At 37.0% G+C, this 27,860-nt stretch overlaps 1 protein-coding gene across 1 annotated transcript in view; it reads right to left on the minus strand.

Annotated features, from left to right (window-relative positions):
• The window catches only part of HMCN1 (hemicentin 1), a gene marked incomplete at its 3' end in the record, with an annotated part of 469,132 nt that overhangs the window by 253,560 nt on the left and 187,712 nt on the right, over positions 1–27,860 (minus strand). Inside the window, exons 7-11 of the mRNA XM_080699395.1 lie at positions 25,693–25,813; positions 24,167–24,430; positions 22,562–22,706; positions 18,015–18,136; positions 15,366–15,641 (exon numbers count right to left, since the gene is read on the minus strand). Coding sequence (XP_080555521.1) covers positions 15,366–15,641; positions 18,015–18,136; positions 22,562–22,706; positions 24,167–24,430; positions 25,693–25,813 — 928 coding nt within the window. The remainder of the gene's footprint in view (positions 1–15,365; positions 15,642–18,014; positions 18,137–22,561; positions 22,707–24,166; positions 24,431–25,692; positions 25,814–27,860) is intronic.

Raw genomic sequence — 27,860 nt, forward strand, 5'->3', positions numbered from 1 at the left:
CTCTCTCTCTCTTCCTGTTTACATTGTACTTTGCAAATGATCTAGTCTTTGAGGCTCCTGTTTGATGGGTTTTTCCGGTCTGTGGATTTGGTTGATAGCCTCGTTATTCCAGATTCTCCTTCGTGAACACAGGACTAGAGATGTTCGTGAGGTCAAGGTTAGACTGGCCGGGGTCAGTGAGTTCACATGGAGATTCCATCCGAAGCCCATCAATTCTGCAATGCTTACACGTGTTGGAAGGGTCTTGCAGACAATTTTCCCGGGATAAGAGGGAGAAAAAAGAACCATTCTTTTCTCTTTGGAATTTACGGAATACCCACATTTATTCAATCCCACCTTTCTAAAATAAAATATTTCTCATGTCTCGCTCATGACTTGCTGCAAAGATTCAGGCAGCTCTCAGGACTCTTGTCGAACCTTGGTGCCTTCCAATGGAGTCTGCCAGAATTGGCCTGGCACCTTGCCCAGCTAGAATCCCACTGGTAGGCTCTGCAGTACAGATATCAAAGTGAAAATACATGTCAGTTACCCAAAGCAGGATGCTGAGAGCTAAGAGGTTACTGAACAAATAAAGACTGGATATATAGGGTGCCGCTCGGGGTCATGAAATAAATCTGCGTGCAACACACAGATGGGATGACTTCATCCCACAGAAAGTGAGAAATCTACGATGGTCCTGGAAAGTCTGTTTCTGCTAATGGTGAGAAACTCAGAGAGGTCGTGCGCACACAGAGAAGCAGAACTGGGCCCCCGGTGAGTAAAAGTTGAATGATGGTGGCCTTTTACGTAGTGATGGTAATAAGCATGGAATGGATCTTACTACTTGTTAATTTTTTAGTTTGCAATACATCTCATTTTAATACGTAGCCTTAACGGGACAAGAGGGTGAAATGTAAGAATCAAAGTTGTTTAGCTCTATCATTAGAGTGACAGGTGACATCAGGTGCCCAGAGAACAAACCACATCACATCTCCCATCTTACAATGTTAAATCCCAGTTTTTGATGGGGGAAAAATAATATTAAAGTTGGGGTTGGAAGTTTGAATCCAATTTTAGGCTTTGGGAAAAAGTAATTCTCTCTCTCCCGTGTGTGTGTGTGTGTGTGTGTGTGTGTGTGTGTGTGTGTTGGTGCTGGGGGTTAAACCAGGGGTACTCTTTTTTTTGTGTGGTACTGGGGTTCCTGAAAGCACTTCTACTTCTGGGCTACACTCGCAGACCTATTTTATATTTTATTTGGAAACAGGGTCTCCTAAACCAGCTGACTTTAAACCTGGGCGATCCTCCTGTCTCCGCCTCCCAAGTGCGGGGATTACAAGTGTGCGCCACCACGCCCGGCTAGGGGGTACTCTATTTTTGAGCTATGCCCCTACAGCTTGGTTTTGAACCCAGAGGCAGTCTACCTCTGAGCTACACAACGAGCCCTATTTTATTTTTTATTGGGAAATGGGATCTCACTAAGTTGCTAACAGCCTCACTAAGTTGCTGAGGCTGGCTTCACACCTGCAATCTTTCCTATCTCAGCCTCCTAAGTACTGGTATTATAGGCATGCACTGCCATGCTCGGCTCTCCCAGCTCTTCTTATTTTTTTGTTTTGAGACAGGATCTTGCTAAATTGCTAAGGGTCACGCAAAGTTGCTGAGGCTGGCCTTGAACCTGTGATCCTCCTGTCTCAGCCTCCCAAGCACTGGGATTATTGGCATGTGCCACCACTCCTGGATAAGTAATCCATCTTTTACTTAAGCTTTTCAATATATTTTCACAACTACCACCATCCTCGCCACACCACCATAAACCTTCAATACCACCATCTTTACTTAGTAAGTAACATCTTCCCTTTTATTAGCAATGAGAACAAGGAACTCTGGGGTATCAGGACATTCATTTTTTGTTGTTGTTGTTTTAAAATTATCACAAAAGCAAAATACATATAGTTTTTATAATTTCCAACTAATTATTTATAATTAAACATAGATATACAAGCAATTAGAAATAAAAACCAAACACTTTTAAGACTCGGGTCTTAACATCAAAAGACTTGGATCTTTTAATACACTCTCTGTGTTAGGGAAGGCAACATGAATTATAAGGAGCCAGTAAAACAGCCATCGCTCTGCGTACTGAGTCCAGGGAAGAAAAGAATCCACATGTAACTCTGGGAAGCCACCAACATCATCTCCAGGCCTGGAGACTTGTTTCCTGTCAGCTGGGAATAATTTGTTGCTCTTCAGCCTCTGGTAGGAAATTCTCCAAGAAGAGACCAGAGACCGAATGACTTTCTCTTTAAGGTGACTCAAATCTCACCAACAGATTAAGCCAGATAGTGCTAATGCTTTTAACCTAAGCGATAATTAACACTCTTTTTCACCAGAGTTCTTGGGCAGATGCCTGTGTGTTTTTATTTTTTCACCTAACAAACATTTATTGAGTTTTATGCCCTTTCTGTCCTTAAAAAATCTCATGGATGAAAGTATTTAATAGGGAGAAGGCATTTAATGGGGGTAAGGTTGTAGCTCAGTGGTAGAATACTTGCTTAGCATGTGTGAACCTTTGTACAGAAAAAAGTGTATTATTAAGGGTAAATTTACTTCTTGTAGTCAGTTATCGAAATAAGGAAGGCTAGAAAAAAGGAAGATGAAGACTCAAAATAATTCAATAAAATTAAATAATTTCCCCCAAAGTCATTTAAAAATGAAGATGGGAACCAAACTCAGGCCTTGCTGGGTCTATGGTGTCTATTTGTACTTTCATGAGGATAATAATGGTACTACTTCACAGGTTAATCCTAGGTTAGCTATATTAATACGTATAAAACAGAACAATTGCTGGCACCTAGTGAGTACTATGTAACTTTTACTTTATTAATATTCCTTTACATGGTAAAGTATGACAAAATGTCAAAATAATTAAGAGTATTTAAAACTCATCCATGCATATGTACTATCTAGATATTTACCAATGAAACTTGATCACTACTATCTTTAAAGGCGCATATTCCTTTTTTTTTTTTTTTTTTGCTGTACTGAAGATGGAAACTAGGGACATTCTACCTTCAAGCTATACCCCTAGCCCTATTTTTTTTAATATTCTTTATTTTGAAACAGGGTCTCACTGAGTTGCAAAGGACCTCACTAAGTAACTGAGGCCGTATGCGAACTGTGATCCTGTCTCAGCCTCCCAAATTCTGGGATTACAAGCATGTGCCACCACGCCTGGCTTAGGTGTGCATATTCTATTACAATCACATGCCTACTTATAAATAATATTTATTATATCTTAATTATCCTAAAATTTGAGATATTTTTAGACACTTAAATGTTAAGAGAAATTTTAATAGAAACAGATAAAAATAGCTTTTCCACATTTTTCTGAGAGGAACATACTAACAAGCATGTCACCTGGCACATGTTAAAAAAAAGTTACGATGATATAATAAGAATATGGCACGAAAACACAAATTTCACATTTAGTGATGCAATTCTGGTCCTTAGAGACTTCATCATTTACCTTGAGAAATATTTCCTTTTTTATGGTAATATTCTCCCAGGTGGTATAGACTAATTAATGGCTAATTAATGACAGATACACACCCTTTCCTGATACCATAGAAAACAAATTCATCCATCTAATGTTCATACGGAAATAACACGTAGGAGGGAAAAAAGTCCTGGTCTGGCCCTTTGATTTCGACATGTGGGTATGAGATTATGTTAGCTATTATTTATGATTATTTAACTGCACTAAGTATTTTCTAATTGAGCCAGGAATCCTGCATTGCTGTTCAGCTGTAAAAATCCTCTGCAAAGGGGAATAGCTAAGAGAATCAATAGAAAATTATGTCTGATGCCATATAAAGAGAGAAATGGTCTGTATTATTATAAAAACTTAAACTTACACGATACATATAATTGACCCCCAACACTTATTCTAACTACTACTTGTAAACCTGACCAGCATAAGCATTTGCAAATGTAATAGCTACCAGATCACCTTAAAAGGGATATGACAGCTCCGGCCCATTTCATAAAATGTTGCGACACTCATGATATAATTCTAAACTGGGGTAAACTAATTTAAGCAATACTTAAAAATAACAACTCTCTAAAATGTTTCATGAGATAATTACCAGATTTCATTATAAAATACGGCTTTAAATGTGAGCAGAAATACACTGGCATTCATTACCCCTGGAGAAGAAAGGACTTACATCATGAAATCTAAAACTGCTGCGGTGACTCAGTCTATTGAAGTTAACACGAAAACTTGACAGTAAGGTCAGTGGCCGGTGTGACCACAGTGAAAGCCGACATCAGCCACACCACCTCCTTGATTTATATTTCTGGGACATAATTGATTTATGAGGCTCTGCAATATATTTTTCTTTGTGGGTGATACAGTCTCTGAAAATGCTGAATGGTCTAACATCAGGCAGTACTACACGAGAAATTGGAAGGCAATTGGAAGAAGTTACTGAAACCAATTTCTATTGAATTGCACAGTCTGTAAAGATACATTTTGCCAACTTTTCAGCCCTTCTAAATAACCACATTTCCCATAGAATAAGCTAAATTCACCAGGTTGCATAATGACAAGCATTGAACTTGTTAAGCATTAAAACTAGTTAGACATATCACATCGTAATAGATGTGTAACTACTGATTTAGGCCAATCCATTTACTTAAAACATGTTGGCTCAGCTGGGCACGGTGGCGCACGCTTGTAATGCCAGCATTCAGGAGGCTGAGATGGGAAGATCATGGTTCGTGGACGACCTCAGCTACTTAGTGAGGTCCTTTGCAACTCAGTGAGACCCTGTTTCAAACTAAAAAATAGGGCTGGAGATGAAGCTCGGAGGTAAAATGCCCCTGGGTTCCATCCCAGTACTGAAAAAAAAAAAGTTGGCTCTGTTCTCTAATGCATTACCTCCATTTCTGATTAGGGAAGTAACTCCCTTTAGTTCTGATGCTTTTACACAAGAGGATTTCACAATGAAAACACCATCTTTCTAATAATGATTTCCAGTGAAGGAGTGTTGCTCAGTTAACTCTCCTCAATTTTCAACTGGAAGAAATGTCCATGAGATATTTAAAATATCCCCTTGCCTCCTAGAGGGAGAGCCAGGGATCTCTTCCAAAGAACAAAGAATGAAATAAAAACAACCCAACTGACCAAACAAAACCAGAAACCAATTGCCTGGGGAAAATGGCCAGGGCTGCTGAAATCCCAAAGATAGAAATCAAATGCCAAAAGCTATCCCATCAACAGAAACACAGAAACCCGGTCACAACCTCTCCAAAGTGGTAACAACTGCTAAATGACAACAAGTCAAGTGAATTAGAGCCATGGCCTATCCATGGACAATTCCAGTGAGTGTCCCCAAACGTCTCTCTTGCCACCTCTGCTTTTGCTCTGGTCCTAGAAAACTGTACTATTCAATCATTAGCCACAAATATATGCAATATAAGTGTGTATTTGTGTGCATGGATGTTTGTATTGCTTTGAGCCTCACTGTGATGTGTAATTACAATGTGCCCATAAAAACATCTTAAAAATTCAAATTTAAATTATCTACTTAAAACAAAATCACGTTTCAAAATGAGTTCTTTAAGTGTATTAGTTATATATTAAGTCATAAGTTGACAAATATAGCTAGTGGCTATCCTGGAGCAGAGCAGAGATAAAGAACATTTCATCACCATACAGAGTTCTGTTGGATAGCCCTGAACTACAAAGTATTGAATCTGAGGAAAGATCACTGCTAATTCATTGATTTACCAGTAGGTGGTGCATTGGCAACAAACACAGGCAAGGAGCTAGACGAAAATCCATCCAGACAGCTGTAGGCTGAATTTGCCAAAAAAAAATCCCACACTCAGACATCAGTGTGGTCATGAAATTCAGCTAGTAAGAGAAGGATAATAATTTCAGAGATTATACAGTGATAAATTAATATCAGGTTCCATTTTCATGACAGACTCTTAATGACAAATACACAAAAGATTTCTTTAAAAGCCTACAATTTATATTTTCCAGTATAAATTGTAAAGATGTAGATGTAGGAAATGTTGGCTTCATTGATACCCACCTTACATAATTCTTAGTATAAGATTATTTATACATTAACATTAGTTTCATATAATTTTTTTTCTTTCCTTGAAGAAATAATGAATTCAAATACTTCTTTGGTTGACTGGTCAAAATAGGTGAAAATAAAATAGTTGATAAGAATAAAATATTAAGAAACTTTATGCTCAAAAAACTTTCAACTAAATGTCGACTAGCACTGCTTATCACAAAGTCTCTACTGCTCCAATTTATAACAATTTCCTGAAGTCACAAAATTTCCAAGTAAGAAAATCAGTGTTCAGATTTACATTCTCCTTTAGCTTAAAGAAGAGTTGCAAATCATAATTAACATTATAATTCCAAGGATTATCAGAAACAACTGAAACTTTACCTGTATGTACCTGTATCCCCTCACTCAGATTCAATAATGGCTACATCTTTTGACAATCCACAGTTCATTATGTGAGACCCTGGGTTTGATCCCCAGTACTGGGAACAGAGTTGGGTATAGTATTTTCTTTTTAAAGGATAATTTCACACAATGTGCAAGAATCCGAGAACTAGAAGCTCAGGATAGTGGAATTACATAGCTAATAAAATCTGGCAGCTAAATTATGTTGCTTGAGGAATTTGTTTGCTAGCTTGTTAGTAGTCAGGAGGACACTTGTCTTGGGGTCCAGTCTGAGGTTCAGAACCTCTGGTCCTTTGGGCTGTCACTTCCCTTCCAACTTCCTCATGGTCCCAACTTTCACCCTTCCTCTTTACTTTAGTCTCAGACCTGGCCTGTGACCTTCTCCTCCTTCTTTATCTAGCCTAAACTCCACAGAGCATGACCACAACAACTTTCTTCCCTTCCCAGTTCTTTCTGCTTTTGCTGAACCAATCCCACAAAACCACAAGCCTAAATCATAGCTCCAAGTGTATACTAGAGGCTACAGAAGACGGCAGGGCACAGAATCCCACCATTGTGAGGATGTGTCTCCCAACCCGGTGGGCTCCCCATGCTCAACAAGCCCACACTTCTGTGCTGCCATCCTCCAACGTTTGCATGGGTATTTCTCTCCACCTGAGAAATCTTGTCTTACTTCCCCCTAGCAAAGTTTGCCTTACCTTCCAGTGCTTCCCCCAGGCACCATCTCCTCTATGAAGTCTCGATCACTACTCCTCACTGTAAGATAGAATTCAAGGTTCTAGGACTACCTGGTGCCAGTCTTATCACAGTGTGGTGTAAATATTTATTTCTTTTACAGGCACTTTTTCTTTACAGTCTCATTAAATTGCTGAGGCTGTCTTTGAACCTGTAATCCTTCTGTCTCAGCCTCCCAAGTACTGGTATTACAGGTATGTGCCACCATGCCTGGCTTGTGGTACTAGAGATTGAACCCAAGGGCACTCTACTTTTGAGCTCCACCTCCAATAAAATCATAACTGTAAGCTAAGTGCATCCTTGAGTTCCTCAGCCATTCAAGCTAATTATTGAATCCCAGGAGGTGGTCCTGTGAACCTCTGATATATAGCTGGTTGGTCAGAAGCATAGAAGACCTGGCACTTTGATTGGCATCTGAAGCAGGTGCAGTCTTTGGGGATTGAGCCCTTGACCTGTGATGTCTAGTGCTAACTTGAGGTAGTGTCAGAATTAGACACTCAACTGATGGTCAGAGAGGCAGAGAATTGGTCATTGTTATGATAAAACTGTACACATTTGGTGTTAGAAGTGCCCACAGTGGAAATAGAGCAGAACCAAGAATAACTTGATATGTGAGGATTCTATGGCCACATATGCCATGAGCTCTCCACATTCTTCAAAGTTAGCCAGTAGCTTCCTTTTAGTAACTCAGTGCACAGAAATGCTTGCTGATTCCTCCTCTCCTTTCTCTTCTGAGGGGTCACTGTGAAGGGAAGAGTACCTTTCCCCCAGCTATGACCTCCTAGCATTAAGCCTTTCCAACATCTGTGCATCTATCTTGCTAGCCCCCTTAAAACCATCAGGGCTAGCTTCATATACATTTTCATATGACCTTTTTTTGCTTAAAATATAAATGTGCATAGTTTACAGCATCTTTATAATAATTTTCTTATATACTCTTGAAATATTTATTTAGTCATCTATATCCTTTTCTTTATACAATCTAAACAAGTCTAATTCTTTATTCTTATAAGTTCTATTTAAAGACACTTTAATATTTCTCTCTTCTAAGTTTTAGAGAGATATAATTCCTTCCATCTCTAATTAAAGTATTCTAACATCTTTCTAGAATATGAGTGCCTGGGATGAAAGGCAAAATAAAATGAAACATATGAAAATCATTCATATATTTTATTGCATAGAATTGGAATGTATTATATCAGAAACTTGCCCCTAGCCACGGAGACAGTAGACTACATATGACAGATAAATTTAGTGAATGTTATCCTTCTTAGGGAGAAATCTAATTTTGTTATCGTTGAAATTCTACGTTATTCTTTCTTATTAGACTTCAGTTCATAAAAGATTTAAAGTAGCTTACTCTGTAATTTAGTACTAAAAATTACGGATCCTTAAGCTCTCAGGTATAAATTTTGGGATTGTCAAAGGTTCTAACTTGATAGTTCACATTGATTGCTTCATGATACCTTTTAATTTACAAACTCCCTTTAATAGATACTTCTTAAGTGCCAAACAGATTCTTTAAATATGTAGAATACTTTCTGACATTTCATAGATATGAGCTAAATTTCTCAACTATGTCATCCAATTATAAGTAATCTTATCTTAAGACCAAGTGAGGACATGATTTCAGCTCCAACAGACTTTAATTAAATTACATATACTTACCATTTATAAGTGAGTTTTATATTCTTTAAAAAAAATATGTTCAAGCCAGGCATGTGGTACATGCTTGTAATCCCAGAACTTGGGAGGCTGAGATAGAAGAATCATAGGTTCAAGGTCAGCCTCAACAATATAGTGAGGCCCTCAAAACTTAGCAATACCATGTTTTAAAATAAAAAAATAAAATAGGGCTGGGAGTGTGGCTAGGAGATAGAATGCACCTGGGTTCAACCTCTAGTACCACCAAAAAGGGGAAAAAAGTATGTTTAGAGAAGAAAAACACACAGGCTTATGTAACAAGTTTCTAGATGGCTACTAATTCTAAGTTAATAATTTCATATTAGCGAGGCTTCTCTATGTAAAGTTTTTTTGCTTAAAGTATATTCTGCCTTAACAGGAAGTGATTCACAAATGTGCTACAATGTTCTTTGGCAGTAGGGTCCATGTCTAAAAAATGATGAAAGAAAATGGTCAGAGATGTCAGAGATGTCTATTTTCTTTATATAACAAAGTAGGAATATACAGTGCCCATTAGCACTCAGAGAGAAAAGTAATCACCTAGTTTAGAGAGGTGCATCTCCACGGGTGAGTCAGTTCATAGATTATGGTACAAGAGAACCAGGGAAGGTTTTTCTTTAAGTGAGTAAACTCTAACATAACAGGAAAATCCAAAATTGAGGGATGCGAATATATGGAAGCTCTTCATCAACAAGAGGCGCCTCTGTGGACACACGGTGTGGGATTTTATTTTGTGTTTATATCAAGTGGCAGATTTCCTAATGCTAATATAATATAATTAAATACGTTTTTAATTATTTTAAAAAGTAAGAATTTCATAGCATGAGTTTATACCATTTCTCCATGACCTATACTTCAGCACACAGTGATGAATTGCTATAGTGCCTTTATGACTAAGTGAACTACTACTGCCTGCAAAGAAACCTCAGGAAGAATTATCATATTCTCTAAGGCAAATATTGTAGAGGTAAATATTTCAATATTGAAGAAATAAAATACTAGATTCTAACTTTATATTCTATACTTCCATTTACATACATCAGATAAGTCTACTTATTCCAATAGACTGACATTTGACCTACATTTTTTTTTTACCATGAATCTTGTTGCTTTTTTTTGAAAGGCAGAATTCCTTACTTTCTCAGTTTTTTAAATTTTAAACTATTTTTTATCTTAATTATTTTAAATATAAATGTAAAGCAGTCACCAGGATATGCAGAAAATAAAAGAAAATTAGAAAGTAAAAGAAAAAATATTACCTATACATTAAATCACCTGGACAAACTTCCATACCCTATAAAACTAATATGAATACTTTAAATTAATTTATATCAAACATTAAAATAACTCATTTCTATTAAGTATCTTTAAATACAAAAAACCTAAGTAAAAATATCTCATAAAATTTCACAGCCCCAAACAAGCATATTTACATGGATCTATTTTTTTTTCTCCTCCTAGAAAAGTAGTTCTGGCATGGCTTCTATTCAGTTGTTTGCATAGCTGAACTTTTGAGCCTTGTGGGAAGCCCTGCTTGAGGGAAGTCCTGTTCCTGAGGAATTTCCTTTGTCTGATTGCACTATTCTCTGCATATAGTGAGGAATTCTCTGAATAAAATGCATGTATCAACTCCTGCAGCCTCCCATGCCCATTAGTGGGGCTCATTCAAACAGCCACAGTCTGTGAGGTCAGCTGTACCTCTCCAGGCTTCTCAGATAAATTGGCAATGAGCCTGATAATAGTCACTGAGGAAAAATCACCAGTCGTATATACCATCACTTCCCCAACTTTAAGTTCTTTTAGGTTTTTCTTTTTAAAAAATCAATTTCAGAAGCCAGGCGCAGTGGTACACTCCTGTAACTTAGGAGACTAAGACAGAAGACACATTTGAAGGCAGCCTGGGAAACTTAGTGAGACTTTATCTCAAAATTAAAAAAAAATAAAAGCAGCTAGAGGTATAGCTGAGTGGTAGAGCAACCCTAGGTTCAACCTCCAGTACCATAATATATATATATATATATATATATATATATATTTTTTTTTTTTCAGGCATTTAACTTTGTCTGCTTTATAAATCATTTTAAGAAGATTATATGCTTGATAATTTTTTCTAAACACTGGAAATGTATTTTTCATGACTTTTTATAAGATATACAATTTAACTCTATTATAAATTCTTGGATTGAAACCTTTTCTTCCCAAACTACATGTATCCTTCCCATTTTTATGCCAATTAGTGTTCCCAATTACAAAAAAAAAAAAAGCAAAAAGCAACAACAACAACAAAACACACAGAAAACAGAGCTGGTTAACTTAAGTAGAAAAAATGCATTGGTTAACTTAGGTAGAAAAAAATTCATTGAAAGCATATATTTTTTAAAGTATGAAGTCAAAAGAAGTGGCTAACTTAGGTAGAACAAAATTCATTGGAAATATATATATTTTTTTAAGTATGAAGTCAAAAGGAGTCTGGAAATCATATAGAAATCAAAAAAGGCTAGGCAGCTGAGAACCCATCAATATTCGCCCGTTAGGATGACAGTGATGGGCCACTGGGACATTAGCTTCTGCTGCTGCTCAACCCATTTCCATGACGTTGCCAGATGCAGGAGTCAAAGGCTCAGTGGGAGTGGATGAGTAGCTAAGTGTAGGTCATGTGACCTGCTAAGGGCTATGAAAGGAATGATCAGATCTCACTTCTTTTTTGCTTCCAACCAAGATAAGGAATAGCTCCTCCTAAAACTAAGTGAAGAATTCAGATCCTACTCTGGCCAGCATTTTTTTTAAATCACTGTGACATAAATACCTGAAAAGAACAACTGAGAGGGAGAAATGTTTATTCGGGGGCTGACAATTTCAGCGGTTTCAGAGGTTCAGTCCATAGTTGGCTGGCTCCAAGGCAGAAACCTTGATGGCCAAGGTACAGCTGAGAAACACCCCTCCTCATCTCATGGCAACCCAGAAACAGAAAGACAGAGAGGAAATGTCCAGGACAGATACAATCCTTGACCATGGTTCCCCAGACATCCACATCCTCCAGCCATGTCCTGCCTGCAGATCTGGCTGTACTGCCCCCACACATGAGGTTTGGAGAACATTTTAAGTCCAAAATTTAAAACACCCTATGTGACAAAATATGGTAGATATATACTGCAATAGTCTTCTAGACATCAATAATAGTTCAGAAGTCTGACAGCGGTATGATTTTAACGCTCTGTTTATGACATACTGATTTAGCTTATATGGTTATGGAGATTATATTAGTAATTTGAAATTTCAGCAAAAATATATCTAGATGAAGTTCTGCCTTCCTTGATATTACTTGATTTTCTCATCCTGGTCAATCAATCACTCCCTCCAGGACAGTTTTCTTCAATTATACATTTGACTATGTCTTTAATTTCAGTTATCTCTATCTGTCAAACATCTGCGAATTTTAAAGTTTCGGTCTTTAATTTCACACATGTTGCCTTCCTTCCCAGGCCTTGTTTTAAAATCTGTGGAGAAGCCTCCCATGACTTGTTTGTTCCTCACAAAGTGCTTAAAGTCCTCTTTAACTACTGCTTGCTGGGCCCTTCCCAATCACAGCCACTGGTCCCGCCTCCATCTGAACCACCGCTGGACCTCTCCATCCAGGTGACCAATGGCCCTGCCTCCAACGTGGCCATCACTGGCCCCACTTCTATCATTCTCCCTTCTAAGCATCCATCTTACTTTCTTCCACAACACCATCTCTCTGGGCCCCAATTATATACACGACTTTCTGGTAAAACTGCAAATCTATAGTCTCTCTGCTTTACTTTCTGCTCCCTAAATTTGGTGTATAATTCACTAAACATAGACATCAACATCCATCATGCAGTTTGGATACTTTGCTGTTTTCAGATTTCCTCCACCAGCAACGGACCATGCAATTTAGAGGAATAAGTATCTAATTTCTCAGAGATTTTGGAGGTTTGGAGAGGTTCAGTCCATGTCTGGCTGGATCTACGGAGCTCAGAGGATGGTGGCAGGGTGGAGAGAGGGGAGCTGAGAGTGGTATGCTCTGCTCTCACATCACAAATGCCAGAAGTAGAGTGAAAGAGCAGGGGAGGAGAAATTTTATAATCCTAAAAGCCACACCCTCGAGGGCTCTTCCTTAGCAATGAAGCCCCACTTCCAACATTGCTGCTTGTTTCCCTGAGGGCTCATGGGACATTCTAAATGCAAACTACTATAGTTTTCTACCCAGGAAAGTTTGGGAACCACTGCTCTCATGCATTCAGTAGAATATGGATTTAAAACATCAACTTGTGGCCGGGCGTGGTGGCGCACGCTTGTAATCCTCGCGCTTGGGAGGCAGAGACAGGAGGATCGGGCAGGTTCGAAGCCAGCCGTGCACGCTGGCTTAGGAGACCCTGTTTCCAAATAAAAATATAAAATAGGTCTGGGAGTGTGGCCCGGGTGTTGAAGGGCTTCCAGGAACCCCAGTACCACAAAAAAAAAAAAATCAACTTGTGGGAAACAAGGAAGGCTCTGATTTTGTGTTGTGATTCTCTTCTAAGGAATTCAAATGAAGAATTTATATTATATTCCAGAAGTCCATTAACACTTACTTTATCTGAAGCGATAAGTTTGGTAAACTGTTCCAGAGTTCTAGTAAGCCCAGTTGCTGCTTTAATTGATACAAATTATCTAGGCATTTGTGATGTGAAATTGTGGAAACCCATTTACGGAAGCAGCATTTCCCTACGGGTTTCACCAGGTCAGCTAACAAAAGACACACGTTCAAATTGCAAAATATATCTTAATTACCTAGGAGAAAAGTATAATCAGAAGTCAAACATTTTGTTAATTCTCAAAGTAGTTTTACTTCTCTGTCACTAATAACATTCTAAGAGTTAACACTGAAACACAATGGCGATTCTTTTAGGTAATATTCCTAAAATTATCTGAGAATATTCCATCAGGCATGTTATGAAGTTGTTTCTGATACCATAACCAAACAGCCAGACCCAATTCTGATGCATTCATTCTCCCACATTAAGAAATTGGAATTAAATGTTCTGCTGAGGCAGTTACAAATCTGTCATTTTAGGAGTGAAAAACTGCCAACGGTAATTGGCTCATTACATTAAGACTTTCAGTTGGTCTGTTGACGTGTGGAAGACACATAATCCTTCTGAAAGTAAAACTTTGGAGCGCTTTCTGATCTTCATTTGGTGGTTCTTAGTAATATATTTCTATATTTAACATCCATTAAATCACACTGTTAATATGCCTATTTTTAAGTTATCTAAACATTTATTCTATGTAGACATAATTCAGGATTCGCTTTGTATGCGTGCATGCACGTATGTATGCATGTATGTATACATTTATCAGGATTCGCTTTGTATGCATGCATGCACGTATATATGCATATATGTATACATTTATCAGGATTCGCTTTGTATGCATGCATGCACGTATGTATGCATATATGTATACATTTATCAGGATTCGCTTTGTATGCATGCATGCACGTATGTATGCATATATGTATACATTTATTTATGGTACTGAGGATTGAACCCAGAAGCATTCTACCTCTATGCTACATCCCCAGAATTTTTTATTTTTTATGTTACGAGAGGGTCTCACTTAATTGCTGAGGTTGTCCTCAAAACTATGATCCTCCTGTCTCAGTCTCCCAAGTAATGGGATCCCAGACATGTACCAAAACATTCAGCTATCTTTGTTTATTTTCAATGAGTGTGTGTGTGTGTGTGTGTGTGTGTGTGTAAAAGACAAATGTAGTAAAAACAACTCTTGTTAACTTTCAATAAAATTTCATCAAGATGAGAGAAATCAGTCGGGCGTGGTGGTGCACGCATGTAATCCTGGCGCTTGGGAGGCAGAGACAGGAGGATCGCGCAGGTTCAAAGCCAGCCACGCTGGCTTAAAAGACCCTGTTTAAATACTATATATATATATATGTCTGGGCGTGTATCCTGGAGGTAGAAGGGTTTCCAGGAACCCCAGTACCACCAAAAAAAAAAGAGAGAAATCAAATTATTTTTAAAAATATAGTTGTAAAACCTACTATTAAATGTAGCTTTTAAAAGGTAGTTATATATAGTATATAGTATGTAACTTACTTATATTAGGTACTTTTTGGAACCAATTGTTGAAACAATTAGAATTTTTATAAAAAATCCACATGACAGATTAGAAAATCAAAAACCATTATATCATCCAGAAACAATCTCCATCTTCTCTTGAAATAGACATCTTCAACCATGAGGATTAGTTGTGACTGTGGTAATTTTATCTAATTGTTAGCGATGTTTTAGTTTCTGGTGTCATCAATTGAGGATATTCAAGCATTCTTTTATTCAAAACTATTTGGGTAGAGATTGTCACTTTCAATTAGAGTAAGGTAAGAGGACAGAGACTGAAGAAGAAAGACAGAGGGACAACGGAATTCAGAAGTTACCATAAGCACAGTACCTTGCACAGTGAGGAAAACCACAGCAGCTGCAGATCCACCTTCACTGGAAACCAGGCACTGGTACCCTCCAGCATCGCCGACCTTCACACTCCTCAGCTCCAGCGAGAGGTTGGCCAAGGTCCTAATTCTTGCTGGCTCTGCCAGCCTGACGTCTCTGCCGATCCTCTGCCAAGTGAGATTGTAATCCACTGCACTGGTGACGAGACATGTCAAAACTACTCTCTCTCCAGGAGCGATGGTAACATTATTAGGCGCTTGGATGACTGGAGGAGGCTCTGCATGAAAGCACAGGTTTGAGAACAAGAAACCTAAAAGCCATTTTGCTCACTTATAGATGAGCCTTAAAAACCGAATGAGAATTGGGCATGGTGGTGCATCCTTGCAATCTTTTAGACATCGCAGTTGCCACCAATGCTTCTGTTCTTCCTTGAGAACTGACTTAGTAGCCCAGGCATTATGACACACACACCTGTAATCTCAGTACTTGGGGAGGCTGAGCTAGGAGGATTGCAGATTGGAGACGAGCCTCAGCAACCTAGCAAGAGCCTTTTTCCAAATAAAAAAATACAATAGTGCTGAGGGTACAGCTCAGAGGTAGAATACCTCTGGGTTCAATCCTTAGTACTACCAAGAAAAAAAAAGTGACCCAGTGGAAAACAATTATTGGGGATGGTATAATTTTCTAGTTATACCATTGCCTGACTGGCACAGATTAGTAAGAGAGAGGCAGGCACAGTACACACACACACACACACACACACACACACACACACACACACACGAGTTTTTGGTACTTCAGAGTCAAATTCATGACAGTCAGCTCACCAGTTCCTCCTGGCCTTTTCTAATTATTTATGTGAGATGTCTAAGTCAATGCGCTCAACCCTCTTTCCCTGTTGTCCTTCTTTTAATTAATACTGCTGGGAAAAATACTCAACCACCCAAGTGTTTGTTTTCCCAGCAGCTGAGGAATGTGGACACAATTCCAAGGACTTCCATAATTTCTGGAGATGAAAAAATGAATAGTTTGTGATGTATGTCAACTTGCTAAATTGTTTCAGGAGGCAAATCTTTATTTTTCTAAGAATAAGAGCAACCAAACAGTTTTACTGCAAGAAGAGCATGCCTGCCTAACTTGCATGCCTATGTTTCAAAGCTCAGCTTCAACTTACTGATAACAAATATACCAAATCTTAGGTTCCCCAGTAGCCTTTTAGTTAAAAAAATCTTTTTATTGGCTTGAATTATCTCACAGAAATACAGACCATCGTTATAAATTCAGCAATGGTGACACTTAGGTCGGACTATGTCCTGATTAAACCCACATCAACAGTAGTCCACATGGTGGGTAGAAATTAATTCAGTCGGATGCAAATTTCTAATAAATACATCGATTTTATAAGGTAGCATTTTTCCTAAGAATTCTGGGAAATTAAAGAAAAACTTCTTTTTACTTTAATGTATTTTGTAATAATATGAACCTTGTCATATTTCATAAGAAGTATACTGGTAGGATGAAAAAATAGTTAGCATGCCTCTGCTCTTCTTTGTACCAACAGAGGTCCTGTGTTCCCAGACTGTGGTGATATTCATTATTGTCTTTAATTTGGTGGTCAGAATGCATTCATAAGAGAACTACACTCATTATTAAAACATGAGCCAGAAATGGGAAGTTTAACCTTGCTATTGTCAGAATGGATCCTTTACTGAAACTTTATTTTCCAAAGAGAAATGCCATATGGTTATTTAAATAATATTAATTAGCCAGGTATGAGAGCACATAGCGGTAACCCCAGTACGTGGGAGGCTGAGACAGGAGGATGGCAGGTTCAAGGCCAGTCTCAGCAATTTAGGGAGATTTTTAGCAACTTAACAAGACCCTGTTTCATAACAAAAAATAAAAAAGGCTGGGGTGTAGCTCAGAGATAGAATGCTCCTGGTTTCAGCTCCCAGTACAAAAAAAAAGATCCCCTACACTAATGATAATAACAATAGCAATACTACTATTAATGATAACTACCTATGAAGTATTTTTGTAAGCCAGTCTGTCTTCTGAATGCTTTAGCTATATTACATATATCATTCAATTCTCAGTTTCTTCATCCTAATGACTGAAGTTATTATCCTTATTTTTTAGTTAGAGGGAGTAAGACACTGGGTCCTTCAACAATGGCAGAAGGAAAGTCACAGAGCTGGTCTGTGGTGAAGCCCAGATTTGAGTTCACAGTCCAGTGAAGGAAAGAGTTGATTATATTTTAAAAAATCATAAGGACAATTGAATAAGTGCAAAGTGGTTGCCAACATCCTCTTTCTATAGGTACCCTAATCCTTAGTCCTAAATTCTTAATCCTAAATTCTTTTTTTTTGTGTGTGTGGTGGAGTCCTGAGGATGGAACCCAGGGGCATTCTACTTCCAAGCTATACCCCGGTCCTATCTCTTGGTCTTTATTATTTTTTGAAACAGGGTCTCACTGAGTTGCGAAGGGCCTCACTAAGTAGCTGAGGCTGTTCACAAACTGCTATCCTCTAGTCTCTGCCTCCCAAATGCTAGGATGACAAGCATGTGCCACCATGCCCTACCCCTTAATCCTAAATCTTAATCCTAAGAATTTAATCCTAAATTCTTCATAGAACTTAGTGACAATTACCTGATACATCAAAAAACGTTTGCGCCCGTCCAGTCCCAGCACTGCTGACCGCGATGCAGTCATAAGACCCTTCATCAGACAAAGTGACCTTCTCAATTTCCCAGTAGACACTGGCAGATTCTCTGAGGTAAGAAAATGAGCAGAAAATTAGTGGCTATGAAAACAAGTTGAAAGCCAAGATCCAATTACTTCATTTTGGAGGACCCATTCAAAAATATAATGCAAGGAAAATACTGATAGAGCTGCAGAATTATTTTTAACTTAAAATCACATCCCTTTTATAGTTCAACTAGAAAGCTAAGCTTTCCTAGTCTGAGCAAAAGACACATTATGAAGACTGAAAGTTTCCTTAGGGAAACACTTTCTGAAAAACGTGTGAATATTTCTTATTAAAATATAAGATGACAGAGTTAACAAACTGATTATATATCTCTCCTTCCCCTTTCTTTTCAGTTTTTGTTCAGTGGTCTTATTTATTTAGTTAGTTTTTAGTGGTACTGGGGTTCCTGGAAACCCTTCTACCTCTGGGCTACACTCCTAGACCTACCTGTTTCCAAATAAAAAATATAAAAATATGTCTGAGAGTGTAACTGGGAGGTAGAAGGGCTTCCAGGAACCCCCAGTACCACCATATATATATATATATATATATATATATATATATATATATATATATATATATATATATATATATATTTATATATATATATATATATAATATATATAAATATATATATATATATATATATATATATATAGAGAGAGAGAGAGAGAGAGAGAGAGAGAAATACTTTTTAAATTTGGAAACAGGTTCTCTTAAACCAGCACAGCTGGCTTCAAACCTGTGCAATCCTCCTGTCTCCACCTCCTAAGCACAGGGATCAAAAGCGTGCGCCACCACGCCGGGCTTATTCAGTGATCTTAGCCAAAGAAGTTGAACCAGGTAATTTATAAGTGTGAAGGTGTGAAGGCAGAAAATTGACCTTTAATTTTAAGAAGATAAATTCTCCTTAACTTTTGTATATGTAAGTTCCCCATACACCCTATCTGGTTCAATGAGAAAAGAAAAAAAATCAGTTTTATAGTCCAAATTTAAAAGCAATTTCTTTCCTATAGTATATATTAATTCACGTAATAAATATTTGTTCTTTGTCCTGTCACACTGTTTAAATGTTTTCTTCCTTCCTTCTTTCATTGTGTGTGTGTGTGTGTGCGCGCGCGCGTGCGTGCGTGCGTGTGTGTGTGTGTGTGTGTGTGTGTGTGTGTGAGATATACTGAGGATTGAACCCAGGGGCATTTTACCCCAGAGCTACATCCCCAGCCCTATATTATTTTGAAACAAGATCTTGCTAAATTGCTAAAGCCCTCACTAAGTTTTTGAGGATGGTCTTGAACCTGTGAGCCTGAGATTACAGGAGTGCACCACCATGCCTGGTTTACTTTTCATCTTTTAGAAATGTCTTAGCAATAGATATTTAATCTTTGTTTTAAAAAATTCCAGGAATCTATGAAAATAAGCCTTTCCCTCTTTTAAAATACAGTTGAGCCGGGCATGGTGGCACACGCTTGTAATCCCCGCACTTGGGAGGTGGAGATAGGAGGATCGTGCAGGTTCGAAGCCAGCCATGCTGGCGTAGGAGACCCTGTTTCCAAATTTTAAAAAATATAAAAAATAGGTCTGGGAATGTAGCCCAGAGGTAGAAGGGTTTCCAGGAACCCCAGTACCACCAAAACTAAAATAAAATAAAATAAAATAAAATTTGAAATATAAGAAATATTGTCATAATTTTTCTCTCTTATCATTTGTGGCAGTTCACAATCTCTTGACAAACTCAAGATACTCTCACGATGAAAAGCTCACTGCAGAATCGGGATACCGCCACTTCAGTCAGAGGCGGTAGAAGAGCTCATACCTCATGGGGACCGCTCCAGGTTTCTCCCCACCCAAGCACGCCATAGTCATCATCACATAACCACCAAGACCGTCATGAGTGCTTAATTCATCTTTAGTATTGATTTATGGTTTGCAGGAGAAAGTGGAGGCATAGATTTCTGTCATAAGGAAAGTACAAAACTAAAGAGATCGCTGTTCTATACACAGTAGCTGGGAAAATACTATCCACTTCAATACTGCCCATTCATGTTCTAGGTACCATCGGCCACAGTGTTGCATGCAGATGGAAATGGAGTATCACTTAACTCTGTACCGTACTGATCAGTTCAGCTATATCTTGACTACTTAGAAGCAGACATGTTTGTAAAATGTCATTATCCGGAAGGTACTAGAAGTTCCAGGAAGGTAGGAATTTGGAATATGTATGTCTCTGGTGATTTCCACGGTGCCTACTTCAGAGCTGAGCATATATTAGGATTCATTAAACATCTTCAATCTCATAGAAATTTAAAAACAAAAAAGTGATAGTTCTACTCTCAAAGCTCTCATTTCAAAAATAGGAAAGTTGATGACAAATCACTAGTTCAAAGGCACATATCCAGTTGGATAATTACTTGAAGAATGTCCTTTACAGTAGTATCTGGTATCCCATTGTTTATGAAATACTATACAGAAAGCTCTTTCACGTACTATTTTTAGTTGTATCTACATATATATACATATATATATACATATACACTTAAAAACATGAAAGATATGATATACATACATATCATATCACATATGCATACTATATGGCCACAAGAAAAAAATTAAGGGATACACTTTGAAACAGGAAGAAAAATACATTCATAGTAATGGGTCCTATTGCTAACACAATCCGATTCCCTCTCATATCCCCTGATGACTAAAGTGACTGATAAAAACAAGGGTTAGGCTACATATTTCATATTCTTAGGAAATCTAGGGCAGAGACATGTGAGGGATTCAGGATCAGAGTATCAGTCTATCATCACTCAAGCCTAATTTTGTCTTTAGCCTCTCATATCCAAAGAACTTAAATCCTGTCAGCAGAGTATGTCATAATTTTGGGTCACAGAGTTGGAAATATGAGAAAAGGAATTCTTGTGGCTTACCTCCCAAGAACTGTGGGGAATTAATGAATTAATGTTTATAAAGGCACTCAAGTGTCTTTGAAAAAAAATGTTACAATTTAAACAGGAAGCAGAATTATTTTATTTCATCGTCCAGTTATGTAGCTTCATCATCTGATTCCTTCTGTGTTATGTTGCTGGTTATAAAATATGCAGCTAAGTAAAGCATTAAGTTAGGCTATATAAAGAGCAGGAGATAGTACAGTTCCATCTTTAAAGAATGGAAAATGTTCTAGCTATGATGAAAATTCACGCCATAGTTTTGCTTAGAATGAATCCTAATAAAGGGACTGTATAAGTTAAAACTCTCAAAACCTCTTGTGGAGGTTATATTAACATTGAATCAACAATATAAAAGATTAGTCAAATACCTCCTAGAAGTTTACCCAAAATATAGTTTGTTTCATGGTAAGTTAAAAAGCAATACTTTGCAGAAATCATTTTCTTCCACTTTCCAAGGTCTAGATGATTATCCTCCCAGCCCATTTTTTGTTTGTTTTTGAAATAGAGTCTCATTACTCACTGAGGCTGTCTTTGAACTTGTGATTCTCCTGTATCAGTTTCCCAAGTACTGGGATTACAAGTATGTGCCACCATGCACAAGTACTAAAATACTTACGTCTTAAAAATTTACTCAACTTCACAAGGAAAAGTTAGTGCCTTCTAAGCCCACTCCTGTTGATTGCCCTATACAATAACCACACATGATTCTGATCCACTCAGTGTCCCACCCGCAACCCATATCAAACCTCTATGACCAAGCCTTCTGCTCTTCTCCCTCCTGGCTTACAGGGTGACAGACTCGACCACCTGATTTCTGTCTTACTTTCCCACAGGTCCAGTTCATTTGTCCTAATGCATATGTTTGTGCCTAATCCTTCTGATGTGCAAACTCTCTTCCCTGGCTCTCTGACTGAGCACTTCTCTAACTGTTCAGGTCTTTGTTTAAATTCCCTATACCCTGAGTTAAAATTGCATCTTGGCCAAAGCCCTAGACACCCACTTCACAACCTTACTTTTCCTAATTAACCTGTTCTACATTTTGCTGTCAGACTTGCTTATCATAACACTTTAAGTCAGACTCAGAGACATTTTACCCCAAAGCCAATATAATTTATCCTTTAGGGCATCTCCTTTGAAAGGTCTTCTGAGGTCTGATACCTAACGTTTTATTTTTAATTCTATAGTCTTTGTCTTAACATGGGACTTTCAAATATTGTAAAATTCAAATTCTAAAAAAACATGAATACATTCTTGGATGTATTCTAGCATCTATTATATTATCTTATTACATTTTATCATCTATTTTCTGTCTCATTCCATTATATATATATGAGCTCCACTAAGGCACAGACCTGTATCTGTTCTATTCACTGATAAATTCCCTAAACCATGAAGCAACTGAGAATTTTCAGGAAAAGATGGCATTAAAATAAACATCTTTCTGTGTTTACGTGTTTCATGCTATAAATTTTTTACTGATAGAAACATTTACACACTTTAAATACTGGTCTATTCCAAGTGTAACTCCATTTCTGACAAAGCTCAAGGTAAAAGGAAGAAAACTTTCAACAGAGCAAGGAATTCGTCCTGGCTGCAAGTAGTAGCCTGGAGTTTTCTTGGGCATCGTAACTTTTGGAGCATCTAGAAACAAAAGAAAAAAGAAAAGAACATAGGAAAGAAAATCAGAATGATACTGGGTACTTATTCTGAATTCAATCACAAGCTTCTAAAATTACTCCAGAAAGTTCTCTATAATTCATTTAATACAAATTGTTAAGAATTACTTTATTTGTTCAAAGATTATTTCTTTCTGGATATTTCCATAGATCCCTCACTATATAGTATCCATTAAATCTAAGACTCCATTAATAGTAAGGCACATTTCTTTAGCACAACCAAGTCAGGGGGAAAATGCCATCAAATAAGTTATAATACATTGCCAGTTGTAGAATACGTTCTTATTTCAAATATGTAAATCTCTAAAAGAACCTGTATACTTATAATTATAGGCAATTTTTCCCAAGAGAAATATATAAAAATATTCTTAAGAATCAAGCAGATTTCAAAGTGTTCAATTTAGAGGGTGAACCAACTCATTTTAAAATTTGTATATAAGGAAATCTTGAGGTTGATTCTCTTCTTGCCATTCTACAGTGATTAATTATACAATAGCTATGAAGTTATTCTGAATTTTGCTACTCACAATCTTATATGTAAATTTAAAGAATGTTGTCCTTCCACTAATAAAAAAATTTTAGAAACAACTTCTCTATACCTTTGTAGATGCATCATTGACTCTATACCTGTCAAGTTTTGGTCAGAATTTGCTTACCCTAAAAAATTGTTCAAATATAGATAAAATGAGATGCTACTTGGTATCTCCAAGTAATCCCTAATATGTGGTTAATTTCTGTATAATAAAAGAGATACAATTAACTAGTTTATTAATTAGCTAACCAACATATCAAATAAGAGCAGAATGATGGCCAGTGTCATCACAATGTACTAATGTACTACTACTCAAAGAACAGGTCTCTGAAAATAAAATATAAACATTAAGACAATTCCAATAGCTTAGCTGAGTATATTTTAAGGGGAAAAAGTGTATTAGAATTTCCTAGTTAAAGCTCTTTCTTTTTTTTTTTTTTCTTTACAGGATTGAGGATGGAACCCAGGGACATTCTACCTCTGTGCTATACCCCTAGCTCTATTATTATTCTCTATTTTTTTTTCAAATAGAGCCTCACAAGTTTGAAAAGGCCCTCACTAAATGGCTGAGGCTGTCCACAAACCACGATCCTCCAGTCTCAGCCTCCCAAATGCTGGGATTACAAGCGTGCGCCACCACGCCCGGCTCTAGTTTAAGTTCTTACATTGACTAAAGTTATCTGAATTCTTAGGTCTGAAATCAGTAAGACTTATCATAGAACACCGGAAATGTTATTTAACAGTTACCTAAGTATAAATGCCCTTCAATTGGGTTACATAGTAGTAAGATGAAGATATTAGTTTTGATTTTATAGCCATGTTTTTAAATCTACAAGACCATACCGCACCCTTAAGCTTCCCACATTCTAGTGTTGGATAAAGTGATGGCTTACCTGGGATAATACTAGAAAAGGAAACACTTGATACTCTCTGGAAGAGGTAGTCATCCTTATCATAGCCCGTTACTTTGAGAAAGAAAGCTTCATTTGGTGGTATGAAGTCAGAAATATTCCATATGCCATATGGTTTTCTATCTGGGTAATATTTAACAGGAATAGTCTTGAGAGAACCCCCAGAGACACTCAGAAGTTCAAGACGATCCACTCTAGCAGGACTTGAAATGCCAGAAGTATTCAGCAAGACATAAGTAGGTATTCCTACAAGACAAAGCATTTTTTATCATTTACAAGTAACACACAACTTAGGTTACAAATTTTGAAAAGTATTGTACTATAATCAGGTGTAGATAGTATAAGAATGAGTACTATAAACTTCTTTGCAAATTTTAGACCAGTTGTAGAATCTTTTCTACATAGAAGATAGTTTATGCATGACCACATAAACTTAGGATATTCTATGTGATTATTTTTGTAGAAGTTTAATTATATTTATATGTAATAAAATTAGAATGTGTTATCTCACATGTTGTTTGATTATATGAATATTTCTTTAACATTTCACCACCTTGCATCCTTATAGAAACTGCACCAATAAAAATAAATGAACACTGACTAAAAAATTTGTAAGGGTCACAGTATAGTTGAGATCCCTTTTTGGCTATAAAATTATAAATCTTAATATATGAATAAAATAGCAAAAATAAGTCCCAAGAATCAGCAATAATTTTATCTTTGAACACATAAAAATACATGGGATTTTAAAATTTCAGTAATTTTACATGCATTTCATTTGATAACAGACAATTTATAGATTTTCATTAAGGAAAAAAATGTACCAATTGGGATGTCTCTATAATACATCTTCTGTAGCTTTAGTTCAAGGAGATTGGATTAGAACCCAGCAATCTTAATTTTTGACAAGTTCCCTGAGTGATTCTGACACCATCAGTCTTAGGACTAGAGTCTTTGGGAAATAGGAACCAGGCCCAAAACACAGAGAAAAAAGATGCTGTTTTTTAATTTTAGGGAGTACTAAAAATTTATAAAATCACAGATGGTTATACTTAGAAACATAATAACCCTTTGAAGAGTTTATAAATTGGTATTCAGGGTAGATGTAATTGAGTTGTGGGGGTTGTAATATCATCAGTAGATAAGTTCATTGTAATGGATTTGCTGGGTGGTAACCTAGGAAAGTACAGTGTGACTGGAGAAGGTGAGTCCCTGGGGCTGTGGGTTAGGGCCTGTACTTGTGCCTTTGAATCCCCTCACTTGCTGGCTGTCTCTGCTTACAGACTCCCAGAGATGAGGAGCAGAGGCCTAGCACTCTCCCTCCCTCTCTGCTTCCTGCTGCAATCCCCTGAGATCCATAGACTTCTCACATGGACTGAACTCAGAATCCCCAAGAAAGTGTGAACAAATAGACCTCCCTTCCTCTAAGTTGTGTGGTCAGGTCTTTTGGGTTATAGCAGTGAGAGTGTTGACACTTATGCCAATATGAGTAGTGCACACACACAAACCTTGCACTGGTCTGCTGACTGTTTTCTTGAAGTCCAGGGTGGGTTTTCGGGAAAAGCCAGCTCGGAAATCAATAGTACTGAGGCCAGTGATGCGAACAGAGTGTCTTCCACTGCTGGAGGTCTGAAAATGTTCAACAATAAACCCAGTCAGCAGCTGATCCAGGCTTCTGGAGACAATCAATTTTAATCAGTGTGGCAGTGATTCATTAAGACATGTTCAACAACTGGATTCTGACCTGGGTGCTCTGATCTTACCTGAGAATGTATACTTTAAAGTGCAAATTTTGCAGTACCTGTCCATGAGAACTGCTCCAAAATATAAGTAGGCAGTCCACTGCATTCCCAATGGTAAAAGATACTGACCTACTAGTCAATGAACAAAGTAAATCTGTAAAAGCTACCAACAGAGATCTTTGTTTTCGTCTCTGATGTTCCCATGGTAGATGCTCAGCAAATGTTGAGGAAACAAAAAAATGACTAAATACCACCTAGGTTCAAATCTGAAAATTATTTTCTTATTCTTTGCCCTTGGAACAAATAAGGACAAATCTAAGAGATCACCATTATACAAATTTCCACCAATGGTGTTCTCAGCTCAGCCACATTCTAGTAAAAGTACTTGGTACTAAGTAGGTGGCCCTCACCCCATAGAACTCTTGACTATTAAGGGAGACAGATGGAGAAGTAGCTACACAACCGTACAATAAATGCATTGATAGAAATACACAAGAGTACAGACTAACCTGTTCAGCTAAACTTTCCTAAAGGGGATGATGGCTGCCTGAAATAATAAATCATAGACTAAGAACTAAAGGAACTCATATGTGCATAAATAATGAATGATATTAATTGAGGCCACAGAAAATAATACTATTATTAGTACCATTTCTAAAGAAAAATTTCACCAAATAAATGAAAACCAAAGAAATTAATTTCACCTAATAAATGAAACCTATGGATCAAATAAATGAAAACTACAGATGATGACTGAATTTGAAACCAGAGATTCTGAAGAGTTATACAGGACCCTGCTAAGTCAAATTTCAACTTCTTTAGATAACTCACAGCTTTCCTGAAGTCTTACCACTTACTCTACTCCTTCTAAAGGAAAATGTATTACAAATTTCAACTTTCTTAGCAATGCAGATCTTTTCTAAGACAATGCCACTTATAGGTTTCATGTTAGTCAATCAGAATGCTCATTGTGACAGTATGTAGGTTTAGATTGATCTGCTGACATATTACTGTCAGTTACCCCAATGCTCAGAGAGCCCCTTATGATAAAATAGCTGTTTGGAGGTCACCAAGGGCAAGTGTAACACATGCTTGCCAAATGACTGCTCTCCACTACTAATTATCTGCCAGGCTTTCTGTGCATAAATCAGCAGACAAATGTTATTTGAAAACAGTGATACTATTTATGTTCAATAAAAAAATTGTTAAAAAAATAAAATCTTTTTAAAATAAAATCTTTTAAAAATAAAATAAGATCTTTAAAAAAAGAAAAAAAGAAAAAAGTGGTACTTAGTCTCTGCAGTAGAAAATTAGAAATTATGTAAAAGTTTGAAAATAAGTTATCCTGTGTTGCTAAATAACACATTAAATTAAGCAGATTTGATGAATAAGGAAGCCCTAATATGTATACAAAATTTTGTAAACTAAATTAATTTTGATATCACACTCATTGATTAAAAAATGTGGAAATAAGAGTGTAGGGTGACTATTCTTTAAACATTGTTATATGAAAAGTTTTAAAAGTCTTAATATTTTATTTCTATGTTACATAGGAATGTCTGCATAGAATTTAAAAGGGTATATAAATAAAAGATATCTCTAAATAATCAGTTTGACACACAATCATATATAACTCAGAACAAACCAAAAAACATCAACAGTAAACTAACATTACTGCTTAAAAATATAATAAAAAACAAATTTAAGATGAGTTAAAAATGGCCTGTTACACTGGGCATGGCGGCACATGTCTGTAATCCCAGTACTTGGAAGTCTGGGATCTAAGAATTTCAGGTTTGAGGGCAGCCTCAGGAACTTAGTAAGGCCTTAAGTAACTTAGCAAGATCCTGTTTTAAAACAAAAAAAAAAATTAAAAAGTCTGGGGTACAGCCAAGGGTAGAATGTGCCTGTGTTCCATCTCTAATACCACAAGA

This window comes from Muscardinus avellanarius (assembly GCF_963383645.1).
Source record: "Muscardinus avellanarius genome assembly, chromosome: 7".
Taxonomy (NCBI): Eukaryota; Metazoa; Chordata; class Mammalia; order Rodentia; family Gliridae; genus Muscardinus; species Muscardinus avellanarius.